Source organism: Macaca fascicularis, chromosome X, assembly GCF_037993035.2.
Source record: "Macaca fascicularis isolate 582-1 chromosome X, T2T-MFA8v1.1".
NCBI classification, from domain to species: domain Eukaryota; kingdom Metazoa; phylum Chordata; class Mammalia; order Primates; family Cercopithecidae; genus Macaca; species Macaca fascicularis.
In genome coordinates, this window is record NC_088395.1 from 108,477,612 (window position 1) to 108,498,874 (window position 21,263).

At 38.1% G+C, this 21,263-nt stretch overlaps 1 protein-coding gene and 1 non-coding gene across 8 annotated transcripts in view; one reads left to right on the forward strand and one right to left on the reverse strand.

Annotated features, from left to right (window-relative positions):
• The window catches only part of ZMAT1 (zinc finger matrin-type 1), a 47,903-nt gene that overhangs the window by 13,868 nt on the left and 12,772 nt on the right, over nt 1-21,263 (reverse strand). For all 7 annotated transcript variants that reach the window (XM_045384423.2, XM_074030171.1, XM_074030169.1 and 4 more), the window contains exons 2-4: nt 7,552-7,661; nt 1,546-1,647; nt 1,292-1,466 (exon numbers count right to left, since the gene is read on the reverse strand). In XM_045384423.2, coding sequence (XP_045240358.2) covers nt 1,292-1,466; nt 1,546-1,647; nt 7,552-7,661 — 387 coding nt within the window. The remainder of the gene's footprint in view (nt 1-1,291; nt 1,467-1,545; nt 1,648-7,551; nt 7,662-21,263) is intronic.
• On the forward strand, nt 17,418-17,520 carry LOC123571417 (U6 spliceosomal RNA). Its single transcript, XR_006695582.1, has one exon. It is a non-coding gene; the product is annotated as a U6 spliceosomal RNA (small nuclear RNA).

Here is a 21,263-nt window from a genome sequence, read left to right on the forward strand (position 1 = left end):
CATATAAAAAATCAGTGAAAGTATGATAGCCATCTTACGATTCTTTGAAAATAGTGAGGATAAAACATATACTAACTTCTAAGTTAGTCTTTCTTGAGTAACAAAGTAAGGCATCTATTCACTCTACATTTGTGATGTTTGCATCAGAATAAAATCGATGCAGTTGTTTAAGGCTATAAAACTATACATGTTCCTACAATTCCAGTATTTCACAGCTCTTTTATTTATCCTCCTCTCTGAGCCCAAGTTGATAAATCTTGGGACTGAAGATAAAAGTTTTATAAGATGTTTTTTCTTTTAGGGCACACTGATGCTATCTTATCTTTTGAATGACAGGCCGAAAAAATGTATAAAAATTAGAGACTAAATTAAAAAAAACAATTCTGGCTTCATTTATTAAGAAAATAAAAGTTTTAATAACATATCTCGTGGCATTGACTTTGCTGGGTGACTATGAGTTCAAAATTGATGTATCATGGTGAATTTTCCATGCCAGGCATGCCTTAGTCCTAAAGTGCTGAAGCTACAAAGAATGTGGTAAATTATTTATTACAGAGGGTTAATCATCATTTTTTGTTCTAGCACATGCATTTATAAAAATACAGGTTGGGTTTTCCAGGGTATACTCTGACATCTTGGGTAACTTTGAGTCAGTTTTCTCATATGTGCTGGTGACCCAACATCACTGGAAGAAGGAAAGACGCAATGTTTTATAATTCCCTGTTTCTTTAGGATTTAACATAAAATAAGTACTCAATAACTAACTGATGATGCTAGTAGTACTTTATATTCATAGGAAGAAAGAAATAGGCTGTCATAACAGAAAGAGTCAGTAACTTTTTTTGCCTACTGTTAGTAGGAAACACATAATTATATTATGGTGAAGACATTGATTTGAACACTCATATGAGATGTTTTGGAAAATACTAACGCAAAAAAGATACCAAGGGGAAGAAGTAAAAAGTGAAGATTTTATTATTTGATTAGAAATGGACAGAGCTCCAGCTGCTTACTGTTGTTTCTTTATAGCAGTATAGCAAATCACTTGCTTTTGTTTCAATTTGGTGAACTGAAAAGGAGAGGTCATAACATTTCTTAAAAATCAACTAGCAATTAAAATCTCCATACTAAATAACAAAGACAGAAACAGAGATTAACTGGGAAGAAGAATAATAATCAAGTTATTTCAACTGGGGTGAAAGTCTCCCCCAATAAAAAGGATATGGCAGAGTTAGACAAAACATGATAGGTAGATCCTTCATTGAATATCAGGAGGTGAATGGAACCTTACCCATCTCTGGTTGAAATCCTGATGGAGATGTCTGATCATGTTCCTCCATTAATTGCTTCAGTTTTTTAGCATGGACCTGTCCCACATAGTGAGACTGAGCAATAAATGGAGAGCTAAACATCATGTTGCAGAGATCACAAAATTTATTTTTGTCGACTCCTTCATACCCATGCACCTGAAATAGGCACAATCTTGTTAGAAAGATTCAATAACTCAAAGTTTAGAATTACACAATACCGACACACATCACTCACCTGAAAATTCTCAACATGCATCTTCATTTTCTTACCAGGCACTTCATTTTGTTCCCCATGCATTTGAAAATAAAAACTAACATTTTGAGCATGTTTTTCACCCTGAAAAAAGATATAATATGACTTTGTTTATTCAATAAAAGAGTCATTCAAAATTTACACCTTTCTGAATTTGAGGATGGCACTCATGTGTGTTAATATATTTAGTCAAACTTGGAGCAGACTCACATGATTTCAAATCTCTGTCAGTTAAAATGAAAATAATGCTAAATTTAGAAGCTAACAACTTTTAGATTCTTGTTTTTGAAATGGATTCCTAGTTGCTGCCCAATATCAAATACCTTCTTTTTACTTAGTTACAGATCTTGAGCAATGTACCCAGCTAAAAGACTATGTTTTTCAGCCTTCCTTTCAGCAAGATGTATCCACGTAACTAGATTCTGGTCAATAAGATATAATTTGAAGTGTTATGTGGAACTTCTGGGAAGCCTCCTTAAATGACTGGGCCATAATCCCTTATTCTACCCTTCTTCCTTGCTGCTTTTGGAATTAAGATACAAAGGATGGAGTTCCAATAGTCATCTTTGGACCATGGTGGACATTGAGGAGGAAAACCAGTTCATCAGAGCAGAAAGACAGAAAATGCCTGCTGAGCGTGGTGGCTCATGCCTGTAATCCCAGCACTTTGGGAGGCCGAGGTGGGTGGATCACAAGGTCAGGAGTTCAAGACCAGCCTGACCAACATGGTGAAACTCCGTCTCTACTAAAAATACAAAAATTAGCCGGGCATGGTGGTATGCATCTGTAATCCCAGCTACTCAGGAAGCTGAGGCAGGAGAATCACTTGAACCCAGGAGGCAGAGGTTGCAGCGAGTCGAGATTGCACCACTGCACTCCAGTCTAGGCAACAGAGTGAGACTTTGTCTCAAAAAAAAAAAAAAAAAAAAAAAAGCCTAGGTCCCTAATAATGTTATAAAGCTGTCATATCAGCCCTCTACTACCTACCTTACAAATTCTTTTAGTGAGAAAAGAAATCCTCCTGGGTTTAAGAGACATTAGAAATAATCTCTAACAAATATATAGCCAAATATGTAAGAATAACTAAGGTGTTGGTGTAGGGGGAAGGGAAACTAACATTTCTTGAGCACATCATGTGAGATAATCACTCTCTCTACAGAATTTTATTTATTTTTAAAATTATATTTTTCCATAAGTTATTAGGGTACAGGTGGCATTTGGTTACATGAGTGAGTTCTTTAGTGGTGATTTGTGAGATTTTAGTGCACCCAGCACCCAAGCAGTATACACTACACCATATTTGTAGTCTTTTATCCCTCTTCCCCCCAAGTCCCCAAAGTCCATTGTATCATTCTTATGCCTTGTATCCTCGTAGCTTAGCTCCCACATATCAGAGAGAACATACGATATTTGATTTTCCATTCCTGAGTTACTTCACTTAGAATAATAGTCTCCAATCTCATCCAGATAACTGCAAATGCTGTTCATTTATTCATTTTTGTGGCTGAGTAGTATTCCAGTGTATATATACCACAGTTTCTTTATCCACTCATTGATTGATGGGCATTTGGGTTGGTTCCACGCTTTTGCAATTGTGAATTGCGCTGCTATAAACATGCGTATGCAAGTATCTTTTTCAAATACTGACTTATTTTCCTCTGGGTAGACAGCCAGTAGTGGGATTGCTGGATGAAATGATAGTTCTACTTTTAGTTCTTTAAGGAATCTCCACAATGCTTTCCACAGTGGCCGTACTAGTTTACATTCCCCCCAGCAGCGTTAGAAGTGTTCTCTGTTCACCACATCCACACCAACACTACTGTTTTTTGATTTTTTGATTATGGCCATTCTTGCAGGAGTAAGGTGGTATCCATGTCCTTAGCCCACTTTTTGATGGGATTGTTTGTTTGCTTCTTACTGATTTGAGTTTGTTGTAGATTCTGAATATTAGTCCTTTGTCAGATGTACAGATTGTGAAGATCTTCTCCAACTCTGTAGGTTGTCTGTTTACTCTGCTGACTGTTCCTTTTGGTGTGCAAAAGCTCTTTAGTTTAATTAGGTCCAAGCTATTTATCTTTGTTTTTATTGCATTTGCTTTTGGGTTCTTGGTCATGAAATCCTTGCCTAAGCCATTACGTAGAAGGGTTTTTCCAATGTTATCGTCCAGAATTTTTACAATTTCAGGTCTTAGGTTTAAGTCTTTAATCCATCTTGAGTTGATTTTTGTATAAGGTAAGAGATGAGAATCCGGTTTCATTCTCCTACATGTGGCTAGCCAATTATCCCAGCACCCTTTGAATAGGGTGTCCTTTCCCCACTTGATGTTTTTGTTTGCTTTGTTGAAGATCAGCTGGCTTTAAGTATTAGGGTTTATTTCTGAGTTCTCTATTATGTTCCACTGGTCTATGTGCCTATTTTTATACCAGTACCATGCTGTTTTGGTGACTATGGCCTTATAGCATAGTTAGAAATCAGGTAGTGTAATGCCTCTAGATTTGTTCTTTTTGCTTAGTCTTGCTTTGGCTATGTGGGCTCTTTTTTGATTCCATATGAATTTTAGAATTGTTTTTTATAATTCTGTGAAGAATGATGGTGGTATTTTGATGGGGATTGCACTGAATTTGTAGATTGCTTTTGGCACAGAATTTACTGTAGACTGCATTTACACAATATTGATTCTAGCCATCCATGAGCATGGGATGTGTTTCCATTTGTTTGTGTCATCTATAATTTCTTTCAGCAGTGTTTTGTAGTTTTCCTTATAGAGATCTTTCGACTCCTTGGTTAGGTATATTCCTAAATTATTTTTTCTTTGCAGCTATTGTAAAAGGGGTTGAGCTCTCTTGATTTGATTCTCTGCTTAGTTGCTGTTGGTGTATAGAAGAGCTACTGATTTGTGTACATTAATCTTGTATCTGGAAACTTTGCTGAATTCTTTTATTAGTTCTAGGGGCTTTCTGGAGGAGTCTTTAGGGTTTTCAACGTTAACGATCATATCATCAGCAAACAGTGACAGTTTGACTTCCTCTTTACTGATTTGGATGCCCTTTATTTCTCTCTTTGTCTGATTGCTCTGGCTAGGACTTCCAATACTATGTTGAAGAGGAGTGGTGAGAGTGGGCATTCTTGTCTTGTTCCATTCCTCAGAGGGAATGCCTTTCAGCTTTTCCCCATTCAGTATTATATTAGCTGTGGGTTTGTCACAAATGGTCTACATAATTTTAAAATGTGAAATATACCCATTGTATGGGAAATAACAGGAAACAATATAATCAAAACCCATACCCACTACTCAGTTTTAACACTTTGTTGCATTTCTCTCAAATTTCCTTTTTAAAAGAGGTAAAATTTTACAGATACAATCCTATACCCTCATGCTCACAATCCTTTCTTCCTCTCTCTCTCTCTTAAAGTTGGTGTACCTGATTTCCTTTCATGCTTTTATTCTTTTACTACACACACGTATCCATAGTTTTATTTATTACTATCTTGTAAAATTTTTTTATAAAAATGGAATCATTTGATACATATTCTTTTCAAATTGCTTTTTAAAACTCAGCATTTTATTTATAAGATCTATTGATATTGATACATACAACTCTAGTTCATTCATGCTATAATATTCTACTCCATATGCTACCTATCCAGTTCCCTGTTTAGGACAATTATCTTTCAGTTTATTTTGCTAATACAAGCATTGCTATAATTAACATATATAAATAGATCTCCCAATATACATGTTCAAAAGCTCCTTTAGAATAGATACCTAGAAGTGGAATTCTTGGCCTATAAGGAGTGTGGATTTTCAACTTTACCAGGTATTATAAAATTTTGAAGCAGTTTACATCTCCAAATGCAGCGATGAGAGTGTCTGTTTCCCCATATTATCTTGAAGTGTTAAGTGTTATTAAATTTTAATTTTTCTCAGTATTATGGTTCTTATATGATAGTTTATTATCATTTTAACTTGCATGTCCTGGATGATCACTAGTGAAGTTGAGTATCTATTCCATGGACTGTTGACATCACTTTCCCATTTTTCTATTTGCTTCTTGTTCTAATTGATTTGTAGTCCTTTCTATATTCTAGACACTAATCCTTTGTTAGTTATACAGGTTATAAATATCAACTAATGTGAGGCATATATTTTTAACTTAGTTTATGATTCAAAATTTTTTAATGTCATATAAATTTCTTCTACAGATATTGTGACTTATTTGAAAGCCGTGACTTATTTTAAAGGTGAAATTGTTGTAGATATAGGAAACCAGGCCAATACAATAAAACAGGATAAAAGCCTCAAAAGAAACCAATATGTATGTGGAAATTAGCATACAATAGAGGTGCCACTACAAATCAGTAAAGTAAGGATCGACTATACAATAAATAGTGCTGGAACAACTGGCTATCCATATGAAAAACCTGTTGTCACCCTCTATACACAAAAATCAATACCAGATGGATTATAACATAAGAGGTAAATCTTCAAAGTTTTAGAAGAAAATAGAGGGAAGTATATGACAAAAGTGTATAGAATGGTTTATTAAACACATAAGCACAGACACAAAAGAAATATTAATATTAAAATTAAAATTCAAAACTTCTGCAATACTGTTATATTTTACAGTACTATACTGAGAGAGTCTGTGCATCTTTTTTTGCAAAACTGCATGTGTATATGTATGTGTGTGTTCAAAAATCATATTGGAATCACAGAAGCAAAAGAGAAATTCAATAATGGTTAACTACAAGTGATAGAATTATAATTTATATTTATTTTCCTGTATTTTGGCCTATTTTCTAAACTGAATAGTACTTTATGATTCCATAAAAAGCTGTTTTTCCAATGTAAATTAAAATGGTTCAAATGGATCAACTGTAGTTATCACAGAGCCCCCTGACTGTCTGTCTCTGTTACTAATTCTAAATCTTTGATCTATGGAGTCTAAAGATGTGCTAGGCACTCTCATACATTTGATTTCACTTAATTCTCACAAGTATAGTAAGAGATTTTTACCACTCTCATTTTACAGGTCCAAGAAACATGCTCAGAAAGGTAAAGTGACTTGCCAAAGCTTATGTAACTAGTCAGTGGTGGAGTTAAGACTTAACCCCACCTCCTCTCAATGCACAGTCAACACAATTTCCCTATCTGTAATTATAGGAAATTAATTTCAACAAACATTAGGACTAAAACATAATTACCAATAAGATTAGCAATAGGAAGAACAAGATGAGGTGTTTAAAAAAGTAGAACTGGCATTACATTAGTTTTAATTGAATGCGTCTAGTATTTTTGGTAACCTAGATACCAGATATGAAAGAAATCCAACAGCTCATCAGATGATGTAGAAACATGAAGCAACACCAAATGAAGGGAAAGAACAATGGATATGAAATCAGAAGAAATCATGTTTAGGCTTAGTCATACCAGTGACTAGCCATGGAGAAGTGTTAACCCTCTGGGTCTCAGTGTTCTAATCTATAAACTAAGAGAGTAAGGACATTAAACACTCTCTCTTTTAGCTCTAGGATTCTACATTCCTGTGTCTAAAAACATGTGGCTCAATCAAGTGCAAGACTGGTTTGTTTTGTTTTTATAGTCTTCATTTGCTATAAAGGAAGACTCTGGGAGTTCTACATAATATCCCTTGATTCACATTAATAGTTTCCTATGCAAGCTTCATAATGCCTCCCTTATATTTAATACAAGGGTGGATGGCTTGATGGATACAAAGTGAGGCAGAGTGGTGTGAAGAAAAGAAAACAAGCTTTGGAGTAAAAAGACTGAGTTTAAGTCTGAATTCCCCAAACTTAAAGTAGTATATTACCATCCCTGTCTGAGCCAGTCTCCTCATCCATCAAAGGAAAATAACACTACCTTTTTCACAGGATTCTCATAGCAATCAAGTAAGATGACTTATGGGACGTTTACTTGCTACATTTAAAAATCTGCTTTAGACCCTATTCCCATTATTTTTAACCTACCTCATAATGTGAAATTCTTTGTGATTCAAACTGTAGCATCACTCCACATACTTGACAAAACTTATCTGTAAAAAGTTCAGCCTTTTCCTCCTGTTCATTCCACATGGCATCTGTGAATAAAAAAGGGAAGACAAATATATCACGTTAATAAATATTTAGAGGTATCATTTTTCATTCCTTAACTATGTATGATTTCATATGCCACTTCAAATTTGAGTGCTTGTGAGGCTAGAGTAACAGCTCTTTGTTTGAGTATGCAATTTAACACACACATACTAAGTATCCCTCTAATGACAGATATGGCAAGAGTTATTTATTTAGTATGATAAGTCTAGGCAATGGCATTCTAAAAGAATCATTATGGGGGCACCAGTAACTTCATGAGCTTCATGGAATGACTTGGGACACCAGTAATTAAAGGCTGGGTTTAAAAACCCAGCCTTGGCCAGGTGCAGTGGCTCATGCCTGTAATCCCAGCACTTTGGGAGGTTGAGGTAGGAGGACCGCTTGAGGTGAGGAGTTTGAGACCAGCCTGGGCAACAGAGCAAGACACAATCTCTAAAAAAATAGAAATAAAAATTAGCTGGGCATGGTGGTAAGCGCCTGCGGTCCTAGCTACTCCAGAGGCTGAGATGATCACTTGAGCCCAGGAGGTCCAGGCTGCAGTGAGCTATGGCTGTGCCTTCCAGCCTGGGCGACAGCAAGACACTGTTTCAAACAAACAAACAAAAAACCTGAAAACCAACCAAACAAACAAAAAACAGCGTTGATATTTTGCGTTTAACAGCAGACAATCCTAAGAAACACTTTGTTTTAGGACTGTCACTTGTCACAGGATTCTCATTAAGAATCAAGAGATTTTTACCACTCTCACTTTACAGGTCCAAGAAACATGAAGCTATGCCTTCAATGTTATCTAGAAATCACAAGGAACCACAAAGTATCTTTGCCCATAGTGGGCAAACATCCTTCATCATTGTACAAACACTAGCATACTAATGTGGCCAAACAAGTCTCACACAAGCCCCTCAAAGCTATAATGTAATGTTCGTATACATATCTAGAAATGTATACTATAGTGTTTCTCACTGTAATAAATAACACATGCCAAAACTTTCTGCATTTACACTTGAGGTCTATACTGTCATCTAAACTTCTTAAGAACTACTCTGTATTCTTCCAAAGTTTATCCATTTTTCTATACAGTATGAGTCACAAACATCAAAATTCTCATTGTTATTTGGCTATCAAAGTGAATAAGTTGGTACCACATGCTTTCACAGAGACGCCAATTGCTTATTAAATGAATAAAAAGTTGTAGAACAAATACAATACATCAAATTCCCAATACTAACAAAAATTAAATGTATACACAGAAGAGTCTGGAATAAAATAAACCAAATTTAAAAATGGTTAACTCTGGTAAGTGGGCCTAGAAAAGGAACAAGGAGAGACAACTTAATGTTTAACTCTCTGTATAACTGTCTTAATTTTTGCAGAAAAGCAAGCATGCAGGACTTTCTAATTAAAAGACCATTAGGACAGACATCATCAAGATGGTGGAATAAGACTCTTCAGCACTCATCTCTCTACAGAAACATCAATTAAAATAACTATCCACAAATGAAAATACCTTCACAAGAGCCAAAAAACTAAAACACAAAACAAATATGCAGGAGATTATAGCAGCACCTGGGTGTAGCACAGAAATAAGGTGCAAGAAGGTAGGAAAGAAAGTTTTACACTATCAGCATCAGCCCTCTACCAACCCCAGCATACAGTGGAAACAGATACCCTCTGTGTGAGAGGAGAGGGAAGTGAGCACTGAACTTTGATTCCAATTCCAAAACTGGACCCACCCCAGTAATATCCAGTGCTAGGAAGACCCCCACAGCCCTAGACTCCAGGACAGTACCAGTGGACTCAGCCTCCAGGCTTGCTCCAGTGCCAAGCTGAATCATTCAACCCCAAGCTCCAGGACTGCACAGTGGACTTGGTCTCCAGGTTACCCCAACATCAGGCCAACCTCAGCAGCACCATGCCCTCGACCATCTCCAGCATTGGACTAGCTCCCACGGTTCCTGGCTTCAGGCCAGGGCCAGCCCCAGCACCCGGCCAAATCCCACAGCCCTAGTCATAAGGCTGGCACCTGCAGACTCAGCCTCCAGGCCAGCCCCTGGAGGGAGCTAATATAGGCCCCAACAGGCTGGTACCCACAGACTGAGCCTCCAGGCCCACCCCAGAACCAGGCAGGATCCCACAGTCCTACCCTCCAGGCTGGCTCCTGTAGCCCTTGCTGGAGCTCCTATATCTCAGTGTTCCAGCAGACCCAGAGCCCAGGCCAGATCCAGTAGACCACAGTGCTGGACTTGCCCCCATGAACACAGGTGCCAGGACCATCCCCGTGTGCCCAGGTCCCAGGCTGGCCTGGTGGCTCCAAGATCCACATTAGCCCCCAGGGACCTAGCCTCTAAGCTAGCCCTTGCACACGCAGCCTTCAGGCTTGCTTCTGCAGACTCAGGCTCCAGGCCAGCCACTGGAGCTGAGTCTGCTTCAGGTTCCACACTGGTCCCAGCACCAGGCCCCAGGCCCCAGGCTCCAGAGGACCCAGGCTCCAGGCTTATTCTAGAAGACCCAGGGTCCATGCCCACTCCTGTAGACCCCAGTACCAGGCAGGACCCCTTGGAATGAGGCTCCAAGACCACCCCTGCAGACTCAGGCTCCAGGTCTATCTCAGTGATCCCAGGAACCAGGCACCTCAGTGATCATTTCAATAATCCAAGATACCCCAGTACTAGGCTAGCCTCCATGGACTCAGGCTCCAGGCCCATGCTAGCGGACCTAGGTGTCAGACCCATCCAGTGTTCAGCCATCCCCTATAGACTCAGGTTCAAGGCTTACCTCAGCACCAGGTAAGCCCCTGTGGACCAGGCTTCAGGCTGGCTCCTGTGGATACAGGCTCCAGGCCTGCCCTTGTGGACACAGGCTCCAGGCCCATTCCCCAAGACCCAATCAACAGATCCACCCCAGTGGATTCAGGCTTCAGGGCCAACCCTGAAGACCCAGATACCAGGCCCACTCATCTGCTGACCCAGTTAGCAGGCCAGGCTGCCCAAGGACTCCAGCAACAAGCGCATCAGGGATCATACCAGATGGCCTGCCTGGGAATCTCTGGATGGGCTAACTGGTAAAGGGCTTTCCCAGAAAAATTAAGTCTGAAAAAAATTGGAATAAGTCCTTACATTTCTTTAAATGTGCAGACATTAATGTAAGACAATGAGAAACATGAAAAACCAAGAGACATAACACGACCACAAGAACACTATTTCTTAGTAGCTGACCTCTATACAAACTGTCTGACAAAGATTCAAAATAACTGTTTTCAGGAATCTCAAGAAACTTCAAAAAAAAAAAGAAATAGAGAAACAATTTAATGAAATCAAGAAAACAATAAATGACCAAAATTAGACATTTAACAGAGGGACTGAAATTATATTTTAAAAATATCAAATAAATTCTGGAGCTTAAAAATGCAATGAATGAAATGAAAAATGTAATAGCCTCAACCTCAGAATTGACCAGGTAAAAGAAATAATCTATGAACTCAAAGATAAGCTATTTGAAAATATACAGTAAGAGAAGAAAAAAAAGAATGAAAAGGAAAAACTAAACTAGAGCAGGAGTACTTATATTAAATAGAAACCACTGAAGATACTTATTTTTAAAGTTATGTTAGATATCTTCACCAAAGCTTAATTTTCAATACCATTACATGGACTAAAAAGGCTTACTTTTAGAAGTGCATACTCAAGATAAGAATAAATGTAATTAGAAACATGTAAAACATAACATAATTAATAGTTACAAATTTATCTCTATTACATATAGTATCACCTCTGAATTATTTTTGAGATTGTTTTAGAATATAGGATTTATCTAACTCCAACTCTAACATCAGCACTGTAAAGAAGTTAATTAAAATGCATTTCAGGACTTCCCTTTTTCAGGATTAACTACTATGTGCAAATTGAGCTTAGTGGTATAATCTTGAACTTCCCATCCATTAAAATCTTTAATAAGAATAAGTAAATATAGGAGGCAGAGCAAGATGGCACAACAGAAAGCTCTACCGATTGTCCCCCCACCCCACAAGGACACCAAGTTAACAACTATCTACACAGAAAAAAACACCTTCACAAGAACCAAAAATCAGGTGAAAGCTCAAAGTACCCAATTTTAACTTCAGATCACTGATAGATGCACGTAAGAGACAGAAAAAAAAAAAAAAGGTCCTGAATAGCTGATGCCACCCCTCCCCCATCCTGCAGCTGCAGCCTGGTGCAGAGAGCATTTCTGGATGCTGGAAGGGAGAACACAGCAATTGTTAGGCAGTGAACTTGGTGCTGTCCTGTTAGAGCAGAAAGGAAAACCAGACCAAACTCAGCTGGTACCCAACCAGGGAAGGAGCACTTAAACCAGCCCTAGCCAGAGAGAAGTTGCTGATCCCAGTGGTTCAAAGTTGAGTGCCCGCAAACCTTACCTCTGAGGGCCAAAGTGCTCTCAGTCTCTAAGTAAACTTGAAAGGCAGTCTAGGCTATAAGTACTGCAACTCGTAGGCGAGTCCTAGGACTGAACTAGGCCCAGAGACAGTGGACTGGGGTGAGTGGGGGGCACATAACATACTGAGACACCAGCTGGGGCAGCCAAGGAAGGACTGAAATCACCCCTCCCTTAATTCCAGGCTGCATGGTTTGAGGCTCCAAAAGAGACCTCTTCCTTCTGCTTGAGGAGAGGAGAGGGAAGAGAAGAGAGGACTTTGCCTTGCATCTTGGTTACCAGCTCAGTCACACAAGGATAGGGCACCAGTCAGAGCTGTGAGGACCCTGTTCCAGGCCATATCTCCCAGATGACATTTCAAGACACACCCTGAGCCAGAAGGGTATTCCCTGACTTGAAGGAAAGGACTCAATCCTTACAGCGTTCATCATCTGCTAACTGAAGAGCCCTCGGGACCTGAATAAACCAGCAGTGATACCCAGGAACTACCTTGAGGGTCTTGTTGAGCCTCTGAGACTTGCTGGCTTCAGGTGAGGCTCAGGAAATTACCAGCTGTGGTGCTATAGGGCAAAACTCCTTCTGCTTTAGAAAAGCAGAGGGAAAAGTAAAGAGGACTTTGTCTTGCCCCTTAGGTACCAATACCACCACAGTGGGATAGAGCATCAAGCAGGCTCCTGGGGTCCCTGATTCTAGAGTTGACTGTTGCACAGCATTTCTGGGACCGCCCTGGGCCAGAGGGGAGCTCACAGAGCTGAAACGAGAGTCCCAAGCCAGGCAGAATTCACCCCAAGTGCACTTAAGAGCCCCTGTGCCTTAAGGGAACACCAGTGGTAATCTGGCAGTACACCTTGCCTTGTGGCCAGGGGTGGCTGTGGCTGTGGGGTGAGGCTACTCTGCTTTTGGAAAGTGAAGGAAGGATAAGAAAGATGGAGTGTAGTGGTTTGAGTACCAGCTCAGCTGCAATACAATAGAATACCAGGTAGACTTCTAAGGTTTTTTAACTCTAGTCTCTGACTCCCAGACAACACTTCTAGACTCACCCAGAGATTAGGGGACCTCACTGCCCTGAAAGGAAGGACACAGGCCTGGCTGGCTTTGCTACCTGTGGATTGTAGAGCCCCAGGCCCTTGAGAAAACATAGGCATTAGTGAGGGAGTGGTTACAATGGGCCTTAGGCAAGACCCAGCTCTGTGCTTCAGTTGTGACCCAGCACAGTCACAGTGGTGGTGGCCACAGGGACGCTTGTGTCAATCCATCCCGATTTAAGTGGCTCAGAACAGACAGAGACTCTGTAAGTTTGGAAGAAAGTAAAGGAAGAGAAAAAGAGTCTCTGCCTGGTCATATAGAGAATTCTCCCAGATCAGGTTCAAGATCATCAGGGCAGCACCTCTACAAGTCTGCAAAACCCCACAGTGTTACAGGGTCTGGGGTGCCCCAGAAAGAAGACACAGCTTAGATCACAACACTCACATCCTTTCAAATATCTGGTCTTTCCAAGAAGGACAGCTACAAATAAGCCCAGACAGTGAAGACTACATTAAATGCCTAACTCTTTGATGCCCAGACACCGAAGAACATCTACTAGCATCAACATCATTCTGAAAAACATGACCTCACCAAATACACTTAAAAAGGCACCAGGGACCAATCCTTGAGAAACAGAGACATGTGGACTTTCATAGAGAGAATTCAAAGTAGCTGTGTTGAGGAAACTCAAAGAAATTCAAGATAACAGAGAGAACGAATTCAGAATTGTATCAGATAAATTTAACAAAGAGATTGAAATAATTGAAAAGAATCAGGCAGAAATACTGGAGCTGAAAAATGTAACTGGCATACTGAAGAATGAATTAGAGTCCTTTAACAGCAGAATGGATAAAGCAGAAGAAAGAATTAGTGAGCTTGAAGATAGTCTACTTGAAAATACACAGAGGAGACAAAAGAAAAAAGAATAAAATACAATGACACACACCTACAGGATCTAGAAAATATACTGAAAAAGGCAAATCTATGAGTTGTTGGCCTGAAAGAGGAGGTAGAGAAAGAAATAAGGTAGAAAGTTTATTCAAAGGGATAATAATGACAACTTCTGAAACCTAGATAAAGATATCAACATCTAAGTACAAGAACATTATAGAATACCAAGCAGATTTAATTCAAAGAAGACTACCCCAAGGCATTTAATAATCAAGTACCCAAAGGTCAAGAATAAAGAAAGGATCCTAAAACCAGCAAGAGAAAAGAAACAAATAGCATACAATGGAGCTCCAATATGTCAGGCAGCAGACTTTTCAATGGAAACCTTACAGGATAGAAGAGAGTGGCATCATATATTTAAATGCTAAAGAAAAAAGAAACCCCTTTTACCCTAGAATAGTATATTCAGTGAAAATATCCCTTAAACATGAAGGAGAAGTACTTTCCAAGACAAACAAAAACTGAGGGATTTCATCAATACCAGACCTGTGCTAAAAGAAATGCTAAAGGGAGTACTTCAACCAGAAAGAAAGAGACATTAATGAGCAATAAATAATCACCTGAAGGTACAAAACTCACTAGTAAGTACACAGAAAACCACAGAATATTATAACACTGTAACAGAGGGGTATAAACTACTCTTACCCTAAGTAGAAAGACTGAAAAATGAACCAATCAAAAAGAATAACTACAACTTTTCAAGACATAGTACAGTAAGATGTAAGTAAAAACAACAAAAAGTTAAAAAGTGGAGGAATGAAGTTAGGGTGAGTTTGTATTAGTTTTCTTTTTGCTTGTTTGTTTATGTAAATAGTGTATTAAGTTGTTATCAGGTTAAAATAATGGGTTATAAGTTACAAGAAGGGATCTGCAAGCCTCATGGGAACCTCAAACCAAAAAACATACAATAGATACACTAAAAATAAAAAGCAAGAAATTAAATCATATTATCAGAGAAAATCATCTTCACTAGGGGAAGACAGAAATGAAAGAAAGAAGGAAGAGAAGACCACAAACAACCAGGAAACAAAAATCAAAAGGGAAGAACTAAGTCCTTACTTATCAATAATAATACTGAAGGTAAACGGACTAAACTTCCCAATCAAAAGACACTAACTAACTGAATGGATGAAAAAACAAGACCCACCGATCTTTTGCTTAGAGGAAACATACTTCATCTATACAGACACACAGACCGAAAATGAAAGGATAGAAATAGACATTCCATGCCAATGAAACTAAAACAGAACAGGAGTCACTATACTTAGATCAGACAAAATAGATTTCAAGACCAAAACTGTAAGAAGAGACGAAGAAGGACACTATATGATGATAAAGGGGTCAGTTCAGCCAGAGGGAGGACATAACGATTTTAAATAGATATGCACCCAACACTGCAGCACCCAGATATATAAAGGAAATATTACTCAAGTGAAAGAGAGAGATAGGCCCCAATCCAATGATAGCTGGAGACTTCAACACCCCACTTTCAGCATTAGAAAGATCTATCAGACAGAAAGTCAACAAAGAAAGAGCAGATGTAATCTGCACCACAGATGAATGGATCTAACAGATATTTACAGAACATGTCATGCAACAACTGCAGAATACACATTCTTTTCCTCAGGACATAGGTATTTCTCAAGAATAGACCATATGTTAGGTCACAAAACAACTCCTGAAACATTCAAAAAAACTGAAATAATATCAAGCATCTTCTTGAACCACAATGGAATAAAACTAGAAATCAATAATAATAGGAATTTTGAAAACTATGCAAACACATGGAAATTAAACAATATGCTCCTGAATAACCAGTGGTTCAATGAAGAAATTAAGAAGGATATTGAAAAATTTCTTGAAACAAGTAACAACAGAAACACAACATGCCAAAACCTATGGAATACAGCAAAAGCAGTACTCAGAGGGAAGTTTATAGCTGTACGTCTTTACATTAAAAGAGAGTTTAGAAAAACTTCAAATAATCAAATGATGCATCTTAAAGAACTAGAGAAAAAACAGCAAACCAAACCCCAAATTAGTAGAACAAAAGACATAATAAATATCAAGCAGAAATAAATGAAATTGAAATAAAAAGTACAATACGAAAGATCAATGAAACAAAAAGTTTTTTTTGAAAAGTTAAACAAAATTGACAAACCATTAGCCAGACTACTAAGAAAAAAAGCAAGAAGATCCAAATATATCAAATCAGAAATGAAAAAGGAGACATTACAACCGATACTGCAGAAATTCAAAGGATCATTAGTGACTACTATGAGCAACTATATGCCAGTAATTTGGAAAATCTAGAAGAAATGGTCAAATTCCTAGATAGAAACAGTTTACTGACATTGAACCAGGAAGAAATCCAAAACCGTTTAGGCAAATAACAAGTAATGAGATAGAAGCCATAATAATAATAATAATAATAATAATAATAATAAATCTCAGTAAAGAAAAGCCCGGGACCTAATTGCTGAATTCCAGCAAACATTTAAAGAACTAAGACCAATCGTACTAAAACTATTCTGAAAAATACAGGAGGAAGCAATACTTCCAAACTCATTCTATGATGCCAGTATTACGCTGATATGAAAATCAGACAAAGACACATCCAAAAAAGAAAACTACAGGCCAAGATCTCTGATGAATATTGATGCAAAAATCCTCAACAAAATACTAGCAAACAGAATTCAACACTATATTAGAATGATCATTCATCATAAGCTAGTAGGATGTTTTTCCTGGGATGCAAGGATGATTCAACATATACAAATCAATCAATGAGATATTAATAGATCATATTAATAGAATAAAGGATTAAAAACTATATGATCATTTCAATTGATGCTGACAAAGCATTTGATATAATTCAACATTCTTTCGTGATAAAAACCCTCACAAAACTGGGGATAGAAGGAACATACTTCAACATAATAAAAGTCATATACAACAGACCCACAGTTAGTATCACAATGAATGGGGAAAAACTGAAAGCTTTTCCTCTAAGATCTGGAACTTGACAAGGATACCCAGTGTCAAAACTGTTATTCAACATAGTACTAGAAGTCCTAGCTAGAGCAATCAGACAAAAAATATATATAAAGGGCATCCAAATGGGAAAGGAAGAAGTCAAATTATCCTTGTTTGCCAATGATGATATGATCTTATATTTGGGAAAACCTATAGACTCCACAAGAAAACTATTAGAACTGATTAACAAAATCAGTAAAGTTTCAGGAAACAAAATCAACACACAAAAAGGACTAGCATTTCTATATGCCAACAGTGAACAATCCGAAAAAGAAATTAAAAAATAATTCAAATGCTTGCTTTGGCAGCACATATACTAAAACTGGAATGATACAGAGAAGATTAGCATGGCCCCTGCACACGGATGACATGCAAATTCATGAAGCATTCCGTAGTTTTCATCTCATGCCAGTCATAATGGTGATTATTAAAAAGTCAAGAAACAATAGATGGTGGCGAGACTGTGGAGAAATAGGAACACTATTAAATTGTTGGTGGGAATGCAAGTTATTCCAACCATTGTGGAAGACAGTGTAGTGATTCCTCAAGGATCTAGAATGAGAAATACCATTTGACCCAGAAATCCCATTACTGGGTATATACCCAAAGGATTATAAATCATTCTACTATAAAAGACACATGCACATGAATGTTTATCACAGCACTATTTACAATATCAAAGACATGGAACCAACCCAAATGCCCATCAATGATAGACTGGAAAAAGAAAATGTGGTACATATACACCATGGAATACTATGCAGCCATAAAAAGGAATGAGATCATGTTCTTTGCAGGGACATGGATGAAGCTGGAAGCCATCATCCTCAGCAAACTAACACATGATCAGAAAACCAAACACCGCATGTTCTCACTCATAAGTGGGAGTTGAATAATGAGAACACATGGACATAGGGAGGGGAAAAACACATACCGGGACCAGTTGGAGGGTGGGGGCAAAAGGAGGGAGAGCATTAGGGCAAATAGCTAATACATGCAGGGCTTAAAACCTAGATGATGGGTTGATAGGTCCAGCAAACCATGGCACATATATACCTATGTAACAAACCAACATGTTCTGCACTTATATTCTGGAATTTAAAGTAAAATTCAAAAAATTTAAAAAAGTAATCCAATTTACAATAGTCACACATAAAATTAAATACCTAGGCATTAACTTAAGCAAAGAAATGCAAGACCTCTATAATGAAAACAGTAAAACACTGGTGAACGATATTGAAGAGGGCACCAAAAAATAGAAAAATATTCCATGTTCATGGATTGGAAGAATCAATATTGTTAAAATCTCCATAGGACCCAAAGCAATCTACAGATTCAAAGCAATCCCTATCAAAACACCAATGACATTCTTCACAGAAATAGAAAAAAATTCTCAAAATTTATAGGGAACCACAAAAGACCCAGAATAGCCAAAGTTATCCTAACTAAAAAGAACAAAACTGGAGGAATTGTTCTTCTGTTACCTGACTTCAAATTATACTACAGAGCTAAAGTAACCAAAACAGCATGGTACTGACATAAAAGCAGACACATAGACCAATGGAACAGAATACAGAACCCAGAAACAAATCCACACACCTACAGTGACCTCATTTTTGAGACAGGTGCCAAGAACATAATCTGGGGAAAAGACAGTTTCATCAATAAATGGTGCTGGGAAAACTGGATATCCATATGCAGAAAAATGCAGCTAGACCCCTGTCTCCTCTATATACAAAACTCAAATCAAAATGCATTAAAGACTTAAATGTAAGACCTCAAACCATAAAATTACTGCAAGAAAACATTGAGGAAAATCTCCAGGACGCTGGTCTTGGCAAAAATTTCTTGAGCAATACCCCACAAGCACAGGCAACAACATAAAAACGGACAAATGGGATCATATCAAGTTAAAAAGTTTCTGCACAGCAAAGAATATAATCAACAAAGTGAAGAGACAATTCACAGAACGGGAGAAAATATTTTCAAACCACCCATCTGACAAAAGGTTAATAGCCAGAATATATAAAGAACTCAAAGAACTCCAATGGAAAAAGTATCTAATAATCCAATCAAAACATGAGCAAATGATGTGCATGGACAGTACTCAAAACAAGACATACAAATGGCAAACATGCATATGAAAAGGTGTTCAACATAACTGATCATCAGCAAAATGTAAATCAAAGCTACAATGAAATAACATCTCACCCCTGTTAAAATGGCTTATATCTAAGACAGGCAATAGCAAATGCTGGCGAGGATGCAGAGAAAAGGGAATCCTCATACATTGTTGGTGGGAATGTAAATTAGTACAACCACTAAGGAGACCAGTTTGGAGGTTCCTCAAAAAACTAAAAATTGAGCTACCATATGATTCAGCAATCCCACCGCTGGATATTTACCCCAAAGAAAGGAAATCAGTATATCAAAGAGATATCTGCACTGCTATATTTGTTGCAGCACTGTTTACAGTAACAAAGATGTGCAAGCAACCGAAGTGTCCACCAAAAGATGAATGGATAAAGAAAATGTGGTACATATACACAATGGAGTACTATTCAACCATAAAATGAATGAGATTCAGTCATTTGCAACATCATGAATGGAACTGGAGATTATGTTAAGTGAAATAAACCAGGCACAGAAAGACAAACATTGCATATTCTCACTTATTTGTGGGATCTAAAAATCAAAACAACTGAATTCATGGACATAGGGATTAGAAGGATGGTTACCGGAGGCTGGGAAGGGTAGTGGGGGGGTTGGCGGCGGGGAGGTAGAGATGGTTAATGGGCACAAAATAAACAGAATGAATAAGCCTAGTATTTGATAGCACAACAAGGTGTCTACTGTCAGTAATAACCATATAGTTTTAAATAACGTAAACAGTAATTGGGTTGTTTGAAACTCAATGGATAAATGAGGGGATGGATACCCCATTCTTCATGTGCTTATTTCACACTGCATGCCTATATCAAAACATCTCATGTATTCTACAAACATATACACCTATATGTATCCATGAAAAGTAAAGGCTGGGCGTGGTGGCTCATGCCTGTAATCCCAGCACTTTGGGAAGCCAAGGTGGGTGGATCACAAGGTCAAGAGATCGAGGCCATCTTGGCCAACATGGTGAAACCCCATCTCTACTAAAATACAAAAAAATAAAAAATAAAAAATAAAAAAATTAGCTGGGCGTGGTGGCACACGCCTGTAGTCCCAGCTATTTGGGAGGCTGAGGCAGGAATCGCTTGAACCCAGGAGGTGGAGGCTGCAGTGAGCTTAGATTGCACCACAGTACTCCAGCCTGGTGACAGAGCAAAAAAAAAAAAAAAAAGAAAAGCAAAAATTAAAGAGAGTAAGTAAATATTATTCTTTGATTACAATATAACTTATTACAGAAGAACCATTTCTTTTGAGGAAACAAAAGGAAACTATTAAAGGTTCAAGAATTCCTAAAATTTAACACTTATCTCCTAGATCAACTCTTAATTCCAGACTTCTCCACTATTAACAGTCAAAGTTTGAAACTGACATTCAAGTTCATAAATATCAATGCAGTTTTTTGTTTAAACACACTCTTTCATGACTGGCCCTCCAGATCATTTCCATGAAGCCTATGAAAATACTAGTGCTCCTATAACTTTTCCTTTAGAATGGCATTGCCTACACTTACTTCCTTTGACTCATTTCCTCAAACAAGTTCTTGGTCGGTCTCTCTCTCTTTTTTTTTTTTTTTTTTTTTTTGAGACAGAGTCTCGTTCTGTCGCCCAGGCTGGAGTGCAGTGGCGCGATCTTGGCTCACTGCAAGCTCCACCTCCTGGGTTCACGCCATTCTCCTGCCTCAGCCTCCCAAGTAGCTGGGACTACAGGCGCCCACCACCATGCCCGGCTAATTTTTTGTATTTTTAGTAGAGACAGGGTTTCACCGTGTTAGCCAGGATGGTCTCAATCTCCTGACCTCCTGATCCACCCTCCTCGGCCTCCCAAAGTGCTGGGATTACAGGTGTGAGCCACCACGCCCACCCCTCTTTTTTTAATCGAATGGCATAATATTCCCAGGATTAAAATCTCAGTCATTTTTCTCCCCAGAAAATTATTGACTCATATCAATTCTAGCTTATAACATTTTTCAACAT